We start from the raw sequence: 17,113 nt of genomic DNA, 5'->3' as shown, positions 1-17,113 counted from the left end.
CTGCTGGTGTTTATAGACTTCATGAGAACTGTCCTAAGATTTGCGCACAGGATATGACATCATCGATTAGCGTATCAGTCTGTCAGGCGTTCATAACAAAACGTATCTATGAATAGGCCCTGATGATTATTACTCATGGGAAACACGCACACACACACATACACGCACACACATATACACACACACACACACGCAGGTAGTTTGAGTATGTAGTTTATTCAGAGCTCGTGGTCCTCGGGGTGGTACAGCTCGCTCATCAGGCGGTAGATGTAGGACGGCGCGTTTCCCCCGATGTTGGAGATGAAGAGTGTGATGAGCTCCGGGGGAACGTAATCAAACACGGGACAGTGAGCGTTCACCTTCGACAGGATCTCACCTGAGGGCAGAGCTCACAGTATTTAATATACTGTATATAACAAATATAAATGCCATCATTAGTCCGGGAGGAATTTGGAAGATCTGAGATGATGATGTACCTTCAGTGAAGGGCAGAACCTCGTGTGGAGAGACGAACTTGTGGAACGTGTCCTCCTCGTTCGGAAACTGAGGAGAGGAAATAAAAAAACGTAAACGTACGAGCGAGCGCGAGATGTTCTGTCACGCCCCCATCATCGTGGTCGTCGTCATGGTTACCTGAGGTGAGAGTTTGAACATGGCCGCACACACGATGAGAGGAGTGGAGTGGTGTTTAGCGGCCAGCGCCAGGGTGTGTGTGCCGTTTACCGCTCGCAGTCCTCCGTTAGCCAGAACCGTCTGTGTGCCGATGATCACCTGATACACACACACACACACACACACACACACACACACACACACACACATTATACACACACAGTTCTTCCAGCTGGATGGAATTGACAAGAAATGAAAGGAAAGGAAGGAAGGTAGGAAGATGAAACAAATTAAAAGGCATAAAACACAGTAAAGAAAAGGAAGAAACAAAAAAGTTTGAGATTAAGGTGATTAATACGGACAAAACCTCCATCTTTAGTTATCTCTTTCTGTCTCTATATTGTATGTAGCTATTTTCTGTCTGTCTCCGTTTCTCTCCCTCTTCCTCTGTCTGTCTCTCTCGATCTGTCTGTCTCTCACCTTGTTGACTCGAGACATGACTGCGAAAATGGCGGCGTCTGGAATGACGGTGGTCTCGATGCCATCTCTCGACAGACTGGTGGCCATCTCATGACCCTGAGAACACACACACACACACACAGAGTTCAGCAATGCAGCACTACACTACACAGCTGCAGCAGGGGATTGTGGGTAATGTTACCTGACAGAAAGGTGCACACTCGGCGACGATGACGTGGAACTTGCGTTTGCGAGCCGCGTCCTTCAGAAAAGCCTCGACGGTGCGCGAGCGTCCGATCGTCATGATCACCTCGTTAGAGTGAATGTGCTCCAGAGCCTGCATGGCTATGTTATCTGTAGTGCCCTCTACACACACACACACACACACACACACACACAGAGTATGCATTTATATCATTTCATATTAATGGAAAGAATCTATACATCTACTTTTCATTACTATTATTTTACTGTATATTTATATATTGAGTTATAAAGTGTATTTTAAGCTTTGTATTAATGAAATACATCCAATCAGTCCATCAATTTAGTCTAATCTACCTCCATCCGATCTACCTCTATAGGCTGAATCGTGGCCTGTTCAACCGTTTCAGCGGACTGACCCATAAACATGATCAATCACGAGTGATCGAGAGTGTGTGTGTGTGTGTGTGTGTACCGAGCTCAGTCAGCAGCTCATTGATGGCCTCTATGACGTTTGCTTTAAGGGCGCTGAAGTGAGTTCTGAAGTTGTCTTCACTCGAGCCGCCGGACGTCAGCAGCTTGTGCAGGGACTCCTGCTGATCAGCTTCTTCACTGCTGCCACGAGACCTGCACACACACACACACACACACACAATACCCTAGAAGTTAACATATTACACTGAATAAATGGTGTGTAATCAAGATGATGGCTCGTTTAGTGTAATACACGAGTGTTTATTTATCTGAAACCTGCTAAACTGGTGTGTGTGTGTGTGTGTTGTGTGTGTGTGTGTACAGGACGCAGTGTATGTACCTGGCGTATTCCTCTCGGATGATCTTGAGCACTCGGCGGATCATGTTTCCGACGGTGGTCTCTGAGGGCTGAGCTGCAGTCATTCTCCTGCCCTCCTTACGTATGATCTCCATCAGGTCACCTACACACACACACACACACACACACACACACACACACACACACACACACACACACCGTGATGGAGCTGTAACACATCCTTCAAAACGAGTTGGATATGAAAATGACGAACCGATAATTACCCTTACAGTGATGGTTTGGTTTGAAACAAAGATCTAAACTAGAGATCCACAGAGATGTTCTTCAACACCAAGATGGTAACGAGATTAATCAGTGGATTACATCTTCCTTTCAGTAATGTTTATTCTCCACTTCTCTACTGTAACTGTCCTTTTATAAACACTGTACACCGAACCTCTACCTCTACACTGTACCGCTACCTCGTATCCACCAGTGAAATGTTATTGTGTGTAATATATTGGAAATGAGGAGATCTGAGCCACTGTACTATACTGTACTAAACTATACAATATTATACAAATCGAGTATATTATACTATACCTCAGCTCTGAGCGTGATTGGACGAAACTAAGTGCCCCCCTGCATTAGTCTTGACCTCCCTACAGTACAGTGTGAATTTAGTGAAAATCAGAGAACTCTACCCTTTACCTCTGACACTGGAGACTCCTTCTTTAAATGTAAAATAAACGTCTCCTTACTTTAAGAAAACGTCTCCATATGAAGGATTATTTTTAATCCATTTAAGTAGGATACTGCGAATGAGCTATAGAAACGATAAAGTATTAGACCGAGAGCATTAATAGAAACCTGCAGCTGCGCTACTGTCAGAAATCAACACCTCCTGACCAATCAGAGCGGAGGATGAAAGAGCGGTTAGAGTAATGAACAGACCGGCGCTGCTCCAGCGGGCCTGAGCGGTGATCCTCCGGAGTAAAGCCGCGGTGTCTCTCGCTGTCTCCGCCGAGCCGCGCATTGATCCGCAGCCGCTGCCGCTGCGCTTCAACTCGGCCAGAAACGCCTCAATCCGCTCCGACAGATCCGTCTCCTTATCCGCTCCCGGCATTCTCACTGATCACTGATCACTAATCACACCCTGGAATAACACAGAGAGGGACGACAGTCTGATCACACATTCATGTGTACAAATACAATGAAAGCTACTTCCGGTCGCCTTATGACAGATATTTCACATTAAAAGTTCGGGGAGGGGAAAAAAAACATGCTTATGAATATTAATAGAAGAAAATACAGTTAAAACATAAACCTCAACTACTGCATTTAACTCAACACCATTAATTACTTCGGATTTTAAACTAAAGAAACTAAAAATGGGGATTAAATCTTATAGGGAGGAAGAATGAATGAAAGAAAGTAAGCCTGTGTACAGAAAGTGCGTTAAACTAGCATCAGTAATTAGCCTCAATTCACTTCCGCCCAACGTATGACAAATATTTCAAATTAAAAGTTCGGGATTATTCAATACGAAAAGCAACTACTTTATTTTACTCAACACGATAATTTAGTGTTTCTGGAAATTAATGAACAAAAAGAAAACTCTAAACGGGAACTGGACAGAGAAGGAAAGACAGAAGAAACCCTGATGACAGACCTATATACAGAAACAACGTGAAGCTAGCAATAACTACTACATCACTTCCGGTCTCATTAGCGCTACTTTTTTTTAAAATGACAATTAAAAATATGAATATTAAAAATACAGCAATTATCATCTACATATAACTCATCAATAACAGGGTTACACATAAAAACAAATTATGTAAGCACTTTATTTTACTGATTAATTCAATTCGTTTGTCTGAAAATAATAAACAAAAAAAATCAAAATGGGAATGTATGAGTAAAGAAGGAAAGAAAGAACAGACGAAAGATAAAAGACAGTAAAGAAAGAATGACTGAAATATTAATAGATTAATATAGATTTATGTAATAGATAGATAGATAGTGTGAAGCTGGCCATGATACCAGTCGCGTGAAGACAAATATTTAAAAATAAGAGGCCCTAGGGTTAGGATTCAGGTGTCTGTTAATAATCTGGATTAAAAGGAATTTCAGCAAGATTACGACCCAAAGGAAGGTTTAACCAAAAGATCAATAATGTTCAATTCAATTAATAACACACCACCTGACGGTATTTAAAAAAAAAAAAAAAAAAAATTCAAACTCAGAACTGTTTTAAGTAACAAAGTTTATTGAAGGACAATCCAGCTTTAATCATGAAAACCAACTGCCACAGAATCAATAAACCACCAGTGAACAATCATCTACTGACTGAAAAAATGATGATAATAATAATAATAATAATATTAAAATCAAATTATCCATTACCCTCTAATGAGCTCCACCAGAAACATCAAATCAAACACAAACCACAGAGTTAATGAGAGGAGAACCTGGAGAACCAGGAGAACCGAATCAGGAGATCAAATAACTTTCCTCTGTGTAACAAAAAAAAACTAATGAAAGTAGAAAAGGGGCGAGCGATACACGGATATCATCTCATAATGACATTACAACATGTTTCACAAAACACTGATATCATAACGTTTCTGTTTTTGGGGCGAGATTCTCCAACAACGTTCCGCACTTACTACCGAAGAGACGTGTTTATGAGAAGAAAAAAATTAATCGTGTTAAAAATGGACCTCCAGCTGACTGTAAAAGTCCTGAAGACACTTTCAGCATTCGGGAAAATTACTAATCACCGTATCAACATCAGTTTCTTCAGTATAATATCAAATAATATCATTAATGTATAGGTAGAGAGAGAGTTGAAAGGGGCGGAGCTTATGTATAATATTCTGTATCACAAAAAAAAAAAAAAAAAAAAAAAAAAAAAAGAGACAGACGTACAAAAAATTTGCCACTCTTCCAAAAAAAAAAGGATGCGTTCTTCAGACAGGAAATGAGTGACACTCGGGGGTGTGTGAGATTAAAAATAACAATAATTAAAATGTAAATAAGTGACTAAACATGTCATTTTATTATTAATTGGGTTTGTAGCAAAAACATGACAGTGGAATATGAACATGGCCGCCGTGCCAGCTCCTGATGAACACTCGCGCACACACTCGCGCACAGGCACACACACTTTCGCACGTGCACACCCTAGCAATGTGAAACTGGGAAATTAAAAAACCGTGTAATGGTGTAATATGGAGTTGGGGGCGGGGCTTCCCAGTGTGTGATTGGCGGTTCTGGTTATTGTTGTTTTTGTTTTTTTTTACTCGATGAGCTTCTTGGCTTTGAAGAAGCGGCGCAGGTAGAAGACCTGCCATGTGGCCAAACCAATCAGACAACACATGGAGAACACGCTGAAGTACAGCACACGTGTGTTCGTCGACTCTGCAGGAGAGAGGGAGAGAGAGAGAAAATAAATATTTCTGTTACTGTTAGTGTTACAACAGTGAAAGTGTCATTAAAGTACATTTAAAATATGTGCAAAAAGATTCAAAATAATAAACTTCACTTAATAGATCTGTATTTTAAGGAAAAGATGTAAAGAATTAAAGAAACAAACAAAAAGGAAAGAACACAAGAAGTAAAGAAAGAAAGAAGTAAAGTCATGATGAGAGGTATTTCATTAAATTATTCATCAGGACATTGATATTGTGCTTGCTCCAGAGAGCTGAGGGGCAGAGCTTAAGTGTGCATCCGTGTGTGTGCGTGTGTGTGAGATGATGAGTTAGAGATGTACTACTTTCTGCACCATGTTGACTTCAGACAGGAAAACACTTTATAAAGAGAGTGACATAATCCCCTTCCTGGTCATGTGACCTCCAGCACTATGGTAGCGGTGCGTGTTGAGGTTCTCTCACCGTTGGTGTCCCTCATCTCCTCCTCCCTCTTCTTCATGTAGGCGAAGTCATTAACGATGGACTCGGAGAGATCCTCCAGACGCCTCAGCTCCACCTCCAGGGGCTTCAACTTCTCCACCTTCGCAATCTGAAACACACACACGTACGTGCGCGCACACACACACAAACACTTCAGATTAATGTGTAACGGCTGGTGACAGTTGTAGTTAAATTATGGGCGTGTTTTATTATAAATGTGTAATTATTTAGAGAGATTTGTAAATGAAAAGGAAGGAAAGAACACAAACCTCCTCATAGTTTTTAGCCTCCACTCCATGTTTCATATCCAGATTAACGAGCTGATCAGGAACTCGCCCTATAGCTACAGAGAGAGAGAGAGAGAGAGAGAGAGAACAGTACAGTACATGATTTTAAGCAGTTCAAGATATTTTATACACTTTTTATGACTTTTTCTATTTTATTGACTCATGATCATTTCTAACATTTATTATTTATTGTTGTTATATCTATCACCACTCACCCATCTGTGACTTGCTCTCGAAGCAGACCTCGAACATGTCGTAGTCCTCAGTGGTGAAGGCAAACTTGCCCTTCGTGGCGTCCTCTTTGGAGTACAGGATGTGACCGGACGAGTCTGTGATCTAAAACAACAACCACCTCATGTAACTACATCACAACAATCACCTGACTCCCTAATCCTGAACCCCCTGAACCTGATCCCCCCAATCCTGACCGTGATGTCAGCGTCAGTATTAAACCTGACTGATTCAGCACATCAAAACTGATCACTCAGAGACGAGGTGCAAATGAAGTGAGCAGCTTTATACGGTGTACAACACCAGGGGGCGCCACACACACACACACACACACACACACACACACACACACACACACACACACACACACCCCATCACAATGTACATGTTACACACACACTATCTGCAATATCTCGATCATCAACATCTGATTAATGAAAATTAATGAATACTAATTCAAATTAAAAGGGTCACATGACCAGATCTGAACCAATCGTGTCACACTATAGGTTCACTTATTTTTTTCTCTCTGATATGATTTAAACTCCTAGCGAGGAGAAGTGCTGTGATAATACCACCGTGTTTAATCAGATTAAAGAGGATTAGCTGTGTATAGGGTAATGAGAGGGAACGCTGGTACAAATCATTATCATAAACTAAAAAAATGAAATAAAATAAAAGTCTTGTTTTTATGCACGAGACTGATCTCTAAACATCATGCAATCAAAATGTTTATTTATATATGAATATTGATATATGTATCTGTGTATTAGTGATGTCTAGCTATTCATGTTTATTTATTTATGCAGATTATACAATGTTCCACAAAATATATTTAAATAACAAAATGCATTTGAACCATATTTAATATACATAAATAAAAACAGTGCATTATTATTACTTTTAACATTTATAGCTACTACTATTAGTAATATCAGGATTAATATTTTATCTTTATTTTTGTTGATGTATTTTATTTTTATTGATGTATTATTATTATTATTATTATTATTACTAATAATAATAATAATAATAATAATAATATTGTGTGCGAACGTGAACAGCTGTTTCTCTCGCGCGACCAACCCGGAAGCGCCGTGTATCATAATTTTAATCAACTAACTCAGTTTGCTCAAAACATTATTCATTAAAATTATAACAACATTATAAACTAACAATAACGTTTAGAGACGTTGAAATCCGCGCACGCGGAATCTCTGACAGTTTATCAACTGAACTGGTTTAAAAACTTTGTTTCTAATCCGAGCTAAAGTAAATAAAGTCACTGTAATAAATAAAAACAAATCAACTAAATCAGTATTTTTATGAATATTTTAGTTCCGGTGTTTAAAACTATTTAACGTGTCAGTTAAAGAATCCGATTGTTTGCGCTGACGTCGCCTTGTAATTAGCATTAGCATTAGCATTAGCATTAGCGTTAGCAGACAAGAGTCCCACCTTCAGGTTCACTTTGCTGTTAGCCTGCTCGCTGATCTCGTACTCCCCAGTCACCAGGATGTCTTTATGGATCTCCTCCTTCAGACATTTCCGCGTCCTGATCGGCAGAAAGAACGAAATTGAAGCCACGGACTGAAAAATGACCGGCAGCAGGATGAAGACACGGAACCGAGCCATGGCTGCTTCAGGCCGAATCATCCACACAGACAGGCGGTTCACTGCGCATGCGCGTCGGTCTTACGCAGGCGTACGCGGAAGTAATACTGGTAAGATAGTGCGCATGCGCGGTGCGGATGTACCTGTGATGTCGCCGCTTTCAGCTCAGGAGGACACAGCGGTGGTCATAGTGATGATGTGGTACATAGAATTTTCTAGAAAGGACAAAGTTGCTCTAAAGATTTCAAACATAAATCTTTAGACTTTCAACAATGATGTCAGATTTTAAACACAGTAAAATCTCTGGTGTTTAATTAACACCAGAGTGTTCATTTGTGTCCAGTGGATTTATATAAACACTGTAGGGTGTAATTTCAGCACTCTGGGTGTTAAATCAGCACTGGGGATTTTACTGTGAATTTAAACTATACACAACTGCACTATTTGACCATGTAGTACATAATTATTTATAATCACACTATCCGGTGTTAACCAAATGAGGACAGGTTCCCTTTTGAGTCTGGTTTCTCTCGAGGTTTCTTCCTCATATCGTCTCAGGGAGTTTTTCCTCACTACCGTCACCACTGACTGCTCATTACGGGTAAATTCATACATTTCAAATCTATATCCTGAGTTTATATATTTCTGTAAAGCTGCTCTGGGACTATGTCCACTGTTAAACACGCTGTACAAATAACATGTAATTGAACTGAGTTTGTAAAAATATCAAGGCTATTACAAATGACATATTTTAGCCATAATACTCAAAGCCATTATTTTCTATCATGTTTAGTGCCTTTTATAAGGTATGTAAAAAATATAACACGTGACAGACTGTGAAGTTATATGAAAATAATTTACACCGTGGTAGAATTTTTCCCATTTACATATGTCGGCTACACCCATTTGCCAACAATTATAATTTTTGTTTTGTTAATAAACGACATGTAGGTCATTGTAAAGGGGTGCACGATGGCTTAGTGGTTAGCACGTTCACATATATGTACGTTCGCCTCACACCTCCAGGGTCCGGTGTTCGAGTCCTGCCGGGGCCCTGTGTGTGCGTAGTTTGCATGTTCTCCCCGTGCTGCGGGGGTTTCCTCCGGGTACTCAGGTTTCTTCCCCTAGTCCAAAGACATGCATGGTAGGCTGATTGGCGTGTCTAAAGTGTTCGTAGTGTATGAATGGGTATGTGATTGTGCCCTGTGATGGATTGGCACCCTGTCCAGGGTGTACCCCGCCTTGTGCCCCATGCTCCCTGGGATAGACTCTAGGTTCCCCGTGACCCTGAAAAGGAGTAAGTGGTAGAAGGTTCAAGAATTCAACTGCGCTGTGGTATACTAATAATGAGCTATAATAATGATGAAGTATAATAAGGATGAAGTAAAAGATGCATTGGTGCTGGTATATAAAGGTCTAATTGAGAGAATTTTAATGCATAACCTTTACACTATGGCTTTTTCGGTGTAAAGAATCAGAAGAACAACTGTTCGGGATTGTCAACACGGCAGAGACGATTCAAGTGAAAGCACAGAGATAGCTGTCTGACATTTATGAGGTTTTTAGCATGCAGAAAGCTGAGCAGAACCTGAGAGATCATTCCCATCCTCTTTTATTGCATTGAACACACTTCCCTCTAGGGGGCAATATAGGGTTCCTGTAACTGCACAGTATATTGTTCAGCCATCTAAAGTCAGTGTCAGGGTGGGAGAGTTCTTCACAATTCCTTTTTCTGGAATTTTATCCTGGAATTTTCTATCAGGAATTCAAGCGATTGCTGTCTCCTGGAGGATGAACGATATCTGGTCCTCACCATCCATCTCCCTGAAGATCAAGCGCCGCATGTTTATCTTCAGCAAGCATCAAGAAGAAGGTGGAAGAGAGGCTATGCAGGATCCTTAAGCTCAGATATTATGATCATATCACCAATGAAGAGGTGCTACAAAGGAGTTGAATGTACAGTACAAGCTCCACCTCATCGTCGCTCACAAGGAGACTCTGACCGGCTGGTCACGGCCTCCGAACGGAGAACCATCACATCTCCAAGAGCGCAATGAAACCAAACGCCAACGAGGAGAAGAAACACGTAGAGAAGAATGTTCGTCAAAGACCTGTGCCTTGAGACCCTGCCTGATATCTACGTCTAAATCTAGGTCTAAGTCACAGATTGGCTGCAGTTTTGGCATGGAGCATGGAGTGATCCTTCGAATACAGGACGAGTCGTCAGAGATTTTGAGAATTTTCCTGGACGTAATGAAGTGCAAGTCTAAACGGAGAATATCTCCTGTTGTGTACTAGTGTCCATGATAGTAAGAGACAGCTCCAAACACCACTTTAAGAATTAGAGGCAGTTAAATCTAGACCAACTCGGGCTGTGAGAGTGTTCACAATTATAACATGTTTATTACACTGTAGTACTCTGTTACATCATTATTATTGAATAAAAAGCAGGGAATGAGAGGTGAGTTATGTAACGCGTGATGAATCTGGTCGTGTTTCCTTGGCGAGTCTGAGCCTCAGTCTCCTCCTCAGAGCTGCAGGAAGCGACGCAGGTTTGTCGTCACGCAGCGCTAATCTTACTGCTGCTGATGCTGAAGCTGCTGTTAAAGCGAGCACCTGCTATTTCTGCACGCCGCTGCATCTCCCCCGGGGTCGACCAGGGGTATTAATAGAGGATCCAGGCTGTACGTCACGACTCGCGCAGCGTGGTCCGCTGCCTCCTGTGTGTGTGTGTGTGTGTGTGTGTGTGTGTGTGTTTCATTTTTCCTTCTGTTTCTTTTCCCCTTTTCTCTAGCAGGAGTTTATTTTGGTCTGTAGTCCAGCAGCACTCCGGTCCTCTCGCTCCTCAGCGTTATACCCTCAAACCACTCATCACCGTCTCTCTGTTTCCATTTTGATTCTCCTCAAAATCTATACCTTTCACTTTCTCTTCTCCTTCACACCCCGTCCTGTACCTACCACTAAAACTGTACGCTCGCTTCTAAACAACACACACTCATCATAACAAAACGTGTGAGTCTGTTTTTTCAGCACGTGACACGCTGAAGGGAGTTTATGGTTTAATCCTGGAGACATTTATCACATTATCTTAGCGTTTTCAGTGTGTTTTAGCTTCATCGTTACACTGTAAATGCTGTAAAGCTATAATACTATCCTTACAGCTAACTGTAATAGCTATAACATTATAGTAAACATGCTAACTATGACTATAACCTAATAATACCTAGCATTATAATAATTAGGCTAACTAGCGTAACTAGCAACTAGCATTAAGGCATTATAGCAGTACTGCGACTAGCATTAAAGTCATACTGGAGTAGCTATAACATTATAATAAACATACAGTCTAGCATTATAGTAAACAGGCTAACTATAATAGCTAAAACACTACAACTATCATTGTAGTAAGCAGGCAGTAGTAATAATAACTAGCATTATAACATTCTTTTGACTAGCATTACAGTAAACATGCTAACTGTAATAGCTATAACATTATAGCATCCACGCTAACTACGATGCCTGTGACCTAATAATAACGAGCGTTATAGTCATTAGGCTACAATAACTAGTGATTAGCATTATAGTAAACATGCTAAACACCAACGAGCATTAAAATGAGGTAATCAAATTCATTTAGCTTATAGAACAAGCGCCAAAATATACAGAAAGCTAAATAAAAAAAGTGATACAATGATTACTAAAGTGAAAAATGCTAAACTGCTGAGGAGTTTGAAACTGGTCACAACCTGATAAACACACACACACACACACACATTATGTATTAGCTTTCTCTCGCTCTCGTCATGTTCTTATCTCTTTTCCTCATTAGGGTGATATGATCTGCGCTGTGATTGGTGGATTCGGTGAGGTGTTGTGCAACCGCCTGAAGGCGTCCGTCAGCGTACATGGAGGAAGGAAGTGAGCGAAGCAGACTCTCAGCAGATTGTTGTCGCGTCACTGTGTCAAAACTTGCACATGCAACTGAACCATTTCTCTTTATGGTGTTATTGTGTAATCTGCACTAACAGGAAGTTATAGCAAAACTTGATCTCTACACACTCTCGAGTCTTTAATACATTAAAATACAGTAGACATTCTCGCTAATACGCTTCTCTGCTGCGATAAATCAAACACAGTATAAACAGAAGCTGTAACATTGCTTAGCTAACACTGTGAATCGTGCGATATCTGGGAGTCGGAAGGTTAACATCTACACCGATCAGCTTGAACATTAAAACCACCTGCCTAATACTGTGTACATCCTTCTCTACTTGTGCCACTGAAACAGCTCTGAGGCGTGGACTCCACAAGACCTCTGAAGGTGTGCTGTATCTGGCACCAAGACGTTAGCAGCAGATCCTTTAAGTCCTGTAAGTTGTGAGGTCGGGTCTCCGTGGATCGGACTTGTTTGTCCAGAACATCTCACAGACGCTCGATCGGATTGAGGTTTTGGGAATTTCGAGGCAACACCTTGAACTCTTTGTCATGTTCCCTCAAACCGTTCCTGAACAATGTTTGCAATGTGTCAGGGAGCGTTATACTGCTGAAAGAGGACACTGATATTAGGGAACACCGTTGCTATGAAGGGGTGTACTTGGTCTGAAACAGTGTTTATTTAGGTTCGCCCATTTTTCCTGCTTCCAACACGTCAACTCGAAAACTGACTGTTCACTTACTCCCCAGTATATCCCGCCCCTTGACAGGTGCCATGGTAACGTGTGAAATGTGAAAAGTGTGTTTTTACTTGTTAATGTGTTTACTGTAATTCTAGTTTAGCACTGTGTAACTTTTCATATCTGCTCGTTTCTTTTCTAATCAGAAAGCTTTAGAGGAAAACATGTCCAGACGAATTTCTCATGAAGAGTTCTCAGTCTCGCTTTTCCTTCCGCTGAAGTCAGGAGCTGTGGAGAAGGTGAGTATCGAGCGGAAAGGGAGAGAGAAATTCCAGAGCGAGTGGTGACAAAAAAAATAATAAATCGACACCATCACTCTCGCTAAAATTTCCCAACTTCGGTTTGGTCAGGAAAGTTTCAGACACCTCTGGTTTCGTCACTGATATTCATGACGTGTGACGTGGATGCGTTTCCTCACCGTCTGACTTCAGCAGCAACGCGTGAGGAAAGTTTCAGTTACTTAGCCACTGTTTCAGTTCAGACTTTTAGAAAGTTCATCATTTCAGCTTTTTTATGTGGCGTAACACTTTTGGGCTAACTCTCTCTCTCTCTCTCTCTCTCTCTCTCTCTCTCACACACACACACACACACACACAAACAAAAATGTTGTACAATGAATATTTATTAATAGTTTTTTTATTTTGCAAACAGGTACAGTTTGCTTTTAGTTCACATTCCAGTATAAAAATAAAAACAATCCATAATTTATTTTTAAGACGATGTTTTCACAGAAAACTTCATGTAATGTTAGCAGAGTAGCACGACGGCTAGATAAAGAAAACGCACAAATTCACACAGGTTGCCTGGATATTGCTGAGACCACGTTACAGTTTATCGAGCACCATAAACATAATGTATTTATTTACGTATTTATTTATTCATCTTCTACACAATATCTGCATAATGAAACATAAAAACCATGCTACATGTTTAAGAGCCTCATTCATACGCATGAATAATAACGTAACAATAACAATAATAATAATAATAATAATAAGTGATTGCTTAGTGGAATCTGTAGCCCTGCATTGTTAATGTCTTTAAGGTCAGTGTTGATGTGAGGCTGATGGAGGAGAATAAGTATTGGCGCCCTTATAGCGTGAGCAGAGTGGGTGAGCTGAGCGAATCGGACGACTGCTCGTTGCCGCTGCTTTCGCGACAGTGCATCTGGCCGCAGCTGGAGAGGGCGTCGCCCTCCGGGTACGAGAAGAGGAAGGTAGACGTGTAGGATGTGCAAGTGGGTGTGCAGGTGACCACAGGCGTGCACAGAGGCTCCAGGTCCAGGTTGGCCGGCGTGTAAAGTGGCTCCCAGTCCTGAGCGGCGTACAGAGAGTTGGACAGGTCGATGTCCGGCACCGAGCGGGCCGTGTCCATCTCGGATTTGGTGAGAAGATCAAGCGAAGCCTCCAGAGTGGACTCGAGGTCGGACAGTTTCACGGAGGTGGTAGTTGTTGTGGTCAGTGTGGAAGGTCCGGAAGTCACCGCGCTCTCGGACGACACCGGAGAGACGCAGGGTTCGGTGAAGGACGAGTCCATCTGTGACTGGATCTTACAGATGGGCCGGTGTGCGGCCAGGATGAACTCGAGACGCTCTTTCTCTTTCAGGAGATTGGCGATGTCATTCTGCAGAGCTGATTTCTCATCTTCCAGAATGTCCGTTTCCTTCAGAAGAAAGAAAAATATGTCTCGTTACTTTGATCCATTCGGTGTTCGTATGTGTGTGTGTGTGTTGATTTATTGATAAGATTTATCGATAAGATTAAAGGAGGTGGCGATTAATACTTACAGCTTGCAGGGTGTCTGTGAGCTCGCGTCTCCTGTTGCGGCATTTGGCAGCGGCCATCTTGTTTCGCTCGCGGCGAAGACGCTTCTTTTCCTCCTCCTCTGGAGCAAGCTGTAAAGAACAGCAAGAGAAGTTAATTTCCATCCGACTGAGTGTTACACATTGCACGAGTTATTATGACATATAGCAGAAGAAGAAGAGTGTGGTAACCGTATTCACCTGCTCAATTCTGCCCCTGCGGCTGCTGGTGCTGCCGGGAGCCTTGTTTCCGCTCAGGGTCTTCACCATTTTGGATCTGGAGAAGGTCATGTCGGAGGAGTAGGGATGAACCCTGCTCTCAGACGGAGCCACGGACGAGACCACAGACTGGACCATCCACTGCAGGTCCGGGCTCGAGGAGATGGCCGTGACGGTGGGCACGAAGGACGCTCCTGAGACTGCAAGGTCCGTAAAATCCTGAAGAACAAAAATGAAACACTCTTTAGATCCATGCAAATCAGTTTAAAAGAGAACAAACTCCAGCTGTCAATGCATTGTTTTTATTTGTTTTCTGTTGTTGTTGTTTTTTACAAAGGAACACGCAGTATTTACAAGTCAAATGAAACAGAAAGCTGTGTCCTTCTGAAGGACGACTAAAAAACCCAAAAGATTGCTATAGTTATAGAGAAGGTTATTAAAGCAGAATAGCGCTGTGAGTGATGTAAACATGAAGCTCCATACCTGAGTCGGGTTCAGAGGAGAAGCCATGCTGCTGTAAGTCAAGTCGGTACCGATGGTGGAAAACATCGTGTTGTTAAACCCAAAAGAGCTTATTTTAATCCGGAATAAATCCAAACAATGACGAATTGAGAGCTGAGGGAGTAGTTTTAGTCTCCTCTGACTCGCTGTTAAACTCGCTGCTGTTGCTGCTGCTGCTGCTGCTGTCGGTCTTCCTCCTGTTCAGCCTCCGAAGTTGAAGTGCTGCCTGTTCGGAGCTCGGCTGCTTTTATATACCTCCCGATGACGCAAACAAAAACGGGGCGTGGCCTTCTCTGGGACAGAGTTCACCCGAGACGAGCGCGAGGAACACAAACAAAGCTTCTGAAAGTGATTCCGACCCGATTCAGCACAACGAGCACGCGAACTTTCCTCCAAAACGTCCGGAATATATCAGTAACACAGCAAGTTTCTGTCTGATTACATCTATTTTTAATACCCTACTGATATGAATGGCTGACGTTCCAAAGCAGGGGATCCCATGGCGTCATTTACCTTATATGGCAATCGCATCCTGACAGCGCTGGTGTGGGCGGGGCGCTGATGGGAAATCACTCTGTAGACAGCCCGAGACCGTTGCGTCAGAATAATGACCGTTTTCTGTGTGTGTGTGTGTGTGTTTTTCTTTTAAAGCCCGTTCCATTTAGAACCTTAACCGTCCCCATGCCAATATGCTAATCCCTGTGTTTGAAGCGTAGAAACATAACAAAAATGCGGAAAAGAATTCCTGGATGTGTTTTTGCAAATATAGATATAGAGGGATTAATAGTTAAACATGCTCCAAGCAGTAATATCATGAACCTAAAAATAGAAAGACTGCTGAATCATTAGCAGTACAATGCTAAGAAAACACTCATGTGTTATTTTAATATCAGAATCATCACAATGTTATTACTGTAACTGAATGTATGTATATCTGTCTATCTATCTATCTATCTATCTATCTATCTATCTATATATATATATATATATATATATATATATATATATATATATAATTATTATTATTATTATCGCTTTGTTTTATTAACGCATTATTACTGTGTTTACAGCGCTATATATTATAATTACAGCAGCTATTTCAGCCGTGGAAATATATCCTCAGTGAAATAGCGTTAATTATTCAAACAAGTAATCGAATTAAGTAGTTAATTAGTTAAGTAAAGCCAATAAATACTTCAATATTAAAATATTCACAATGTTATTAACCAATGCAATCGCATGCATATGGTTTACGATTACATTTACATATGTGGCATTCCATTTGGCAGTTTAAATTGATCGATTACATTATATTTTATTTTCACTTCGTTTAAACTACATCACAGTTAGCACTGAGCACACTGTGTGTACTTGTATGCAGTGTTTTCACGTTTTACTTTGTTAATACTAGGAATACATTTAAAAAAAAAAATTCAAACATTTCACTATGTAAAGAGTGTGTGTGTGTGTGTGTGTGTGTGTGTGTGTGTGTGTGTGTGTGTGTGTGTGTGACGTCATGGCTGTGCTGCAGCCCATATGCCATTTAAGTTCTGTTGCAAGAGTATGGTGGGTTTCGGACACTGTAAAACGTATGTAACACAACAAAATGCACGCATTTATCTGAGTTATGATGAATAGTTGTGCTGAAGTGAGTTTTGAAGTGAGTTTTGTAGAGTCGGTGTGGCTGTGAGAGAGGATTAGAGAAGAGGAAAGCACACTCTGTTACTGATTAACAGGAGAAATAAACAGCCTGCCTCAGCGTTTCTATGGCGCGCGCCGCTCCGCGCTGTGCAGCTTCTGTTTTGTTTAACCTGCGCCTCGCT

General features: G+C 41.4%; 3 protein-coding genes and 1 long non-coding RNA gene across 4 annotated transcripts; 1 reads left to right on the top strand and 3 right to left on the bottom strand.

The window, feature by feature from the left end:
* Positions 1-197: 197 nt before the first annotated feature.
* On the bottom strand, positions 198-3,476 carry eif2b2 (eukaryotic translation initiation factor 2B, subunit 2 beta). Its single transcript, XM_017451297.3, has 8 exons — positions 3,002-3,476; positions 2,090-2,210; positions 1,751-1,902; positions 1,274-1,437; positions 1,093-1,188; positions 634-771; positions 477-543; positions 198-376 (listed from the first exon to the last, which is right to left on the bottom strand). The coding sequence occupies exons 1-8, from the start codon at positions 3,171-3,173 to the stop codon at positions 219-221; spliced, it is 1,068 nt and encodes a 355-aa protein (XP_017306786.1). The 5' UTR covers positions 3,174-3,476; the 3' UTR covers positions 198-218.
* Positions 3,477-4,299: 823 nt separating this feature from the next.
* tmed10 (transmembrane p24 trafficking protein 10) lies at positions 4,300-8,165 on the bottom strand. Its single transcript, XM_017451311.2, has 5 exons — positions 7,941-8,165; positions 6,467-6,587; positions 6,234-6,307; positions 5,947-6,073; positions 4,300-5,473 (listed from the first exon to the last, which is right to left on the bottom strand). Exons 1-5 carry the CDS (start codon positions 8,136-8,138, stop codon positions 5,352-5,354), a joined length of 642 nt encoding a protein of 213 aa, XP_017306800.1. The 5' UTR covers positions 8,139-8,165; the 3' UTR covers positions 4,300-5,351.
* A 337-nt stretch (positions 8,166-8,502) lies between these two features.
* Positions 8,503-13,611, top strand: LOC108260998 (uncharacterized). The gene is made up of 2 exons (XR_001811301.3): positions 8,503-8,697; positions 12,916-13,611. It is a non-coding gene; the product is annotated as an uncharacterized LOC108260998 (long non-coding RNA).
* Positions 13,374-15,524, bottom strand: fosab (v-fos FBJ murine osteosarcoma viral oncogene homolog Ab). The gene is made up of 4 exons (XM_017461789.3): positions 15,273-15,524; positions 14,772-15,008; positions 14,556-14,663; positions 13,374-14,431 (listed from the first exon to the last, which is right to left on the bottom strand). Exons 1-4 carry the CDS (start codon positions 15,336-15,338, stop codon positions 13,862-13,864), a joined length of 981 nt encoding a protein of 326 aa, XP_017317278.1. The 5' UTR covers positions 15,339-15,524; the 3' UTR covers positions 13,374-13,861.
* Positions 15,525-17,113: the final 1,589 nt, after the last annotated feature.

The sequence above is a fragment of the Ictalurus punctatus genome, chromosome 2 (genome assembly GCF_001660625.3).
Source record: "Ictalurus punctatus breed USDA103 chromosome 2, Coco_2.0, whole genome shotgun sequence".
In the NCBI taxonomy this organism is placed as follows: domain Eukaryota; kingdom Metazoa; phylum Chordata; class Actinopteri; order Siluriformes; family Ictaluridae; genus Ictalurus; species Ictalurus punctatus.
Note: the sequence above shows the minus strand (reverse complement) of the source record. Positions and strands in the feature narration are given on the sequence as shown.

Coding starts and splice junctions, on each gene's coding strand:
- eif2b2 (XM_017451297.3), bottom strand. CDS start 3,173: ATGCCGGGAGCGGATAAGGAGACGGATCTGTCGGAGCGGATTGAGGCG. Junction 2,211..3,001: donor GGCCCGCTGGAGCAGCGCCG/GTCTGTTCATTA, acceptor GTGTGTGTGTAG/GTGACCTGATGGAGATCATA. Junction 377..476: donor GGTTCTGCCCTTCACTGAAG/GTACATCATCAT, acceptor CTCTGCCCTCAG/GTGAGATCCTGTCGAAGGTG.
- tmed10 (XM_017451311.2), bottom strand. CDS start 8,138: ATGATTCGGCCTGAAGCAGCCATGGCTCGGTTCCGTGTCTTCATCCTG. Junction 6,588..7,940: donor ACAGCAAAGTGAACCTGAAG/GTGGGACTCTTG, acceptor TTGTTGTTTTAG/ATCACAGACTCGTCCGGTCA. Junction 5,474..5,946: donor GGAGATGAGGGACACCAACG/GTGAGAGAACCT, acceptor TCTCTCCTGCAG/AGTCGACGAACACACGTGTG.
- fosab (XM_017461789.3), bottom strand. CDS start 15,338: ATGTTTTCCACCATCGGTACCGACTTGACTTACAGCAGCATGGCTTCT. Junction 15,009..15,272: donor CTCCTCTGAACCCGACTCAG/GTATGGAGCTTC, acceptor TTTGTTCTTCAG/GATTTTACGGACCTTGCAGT. Junction 14,664..14,771: donor GCAGGGGCAGAATTGAGCAG/GTGAATACGGTT, acceptor TGTTCTTTACAG/CTTGCTCCAGAGGAGGAGGA.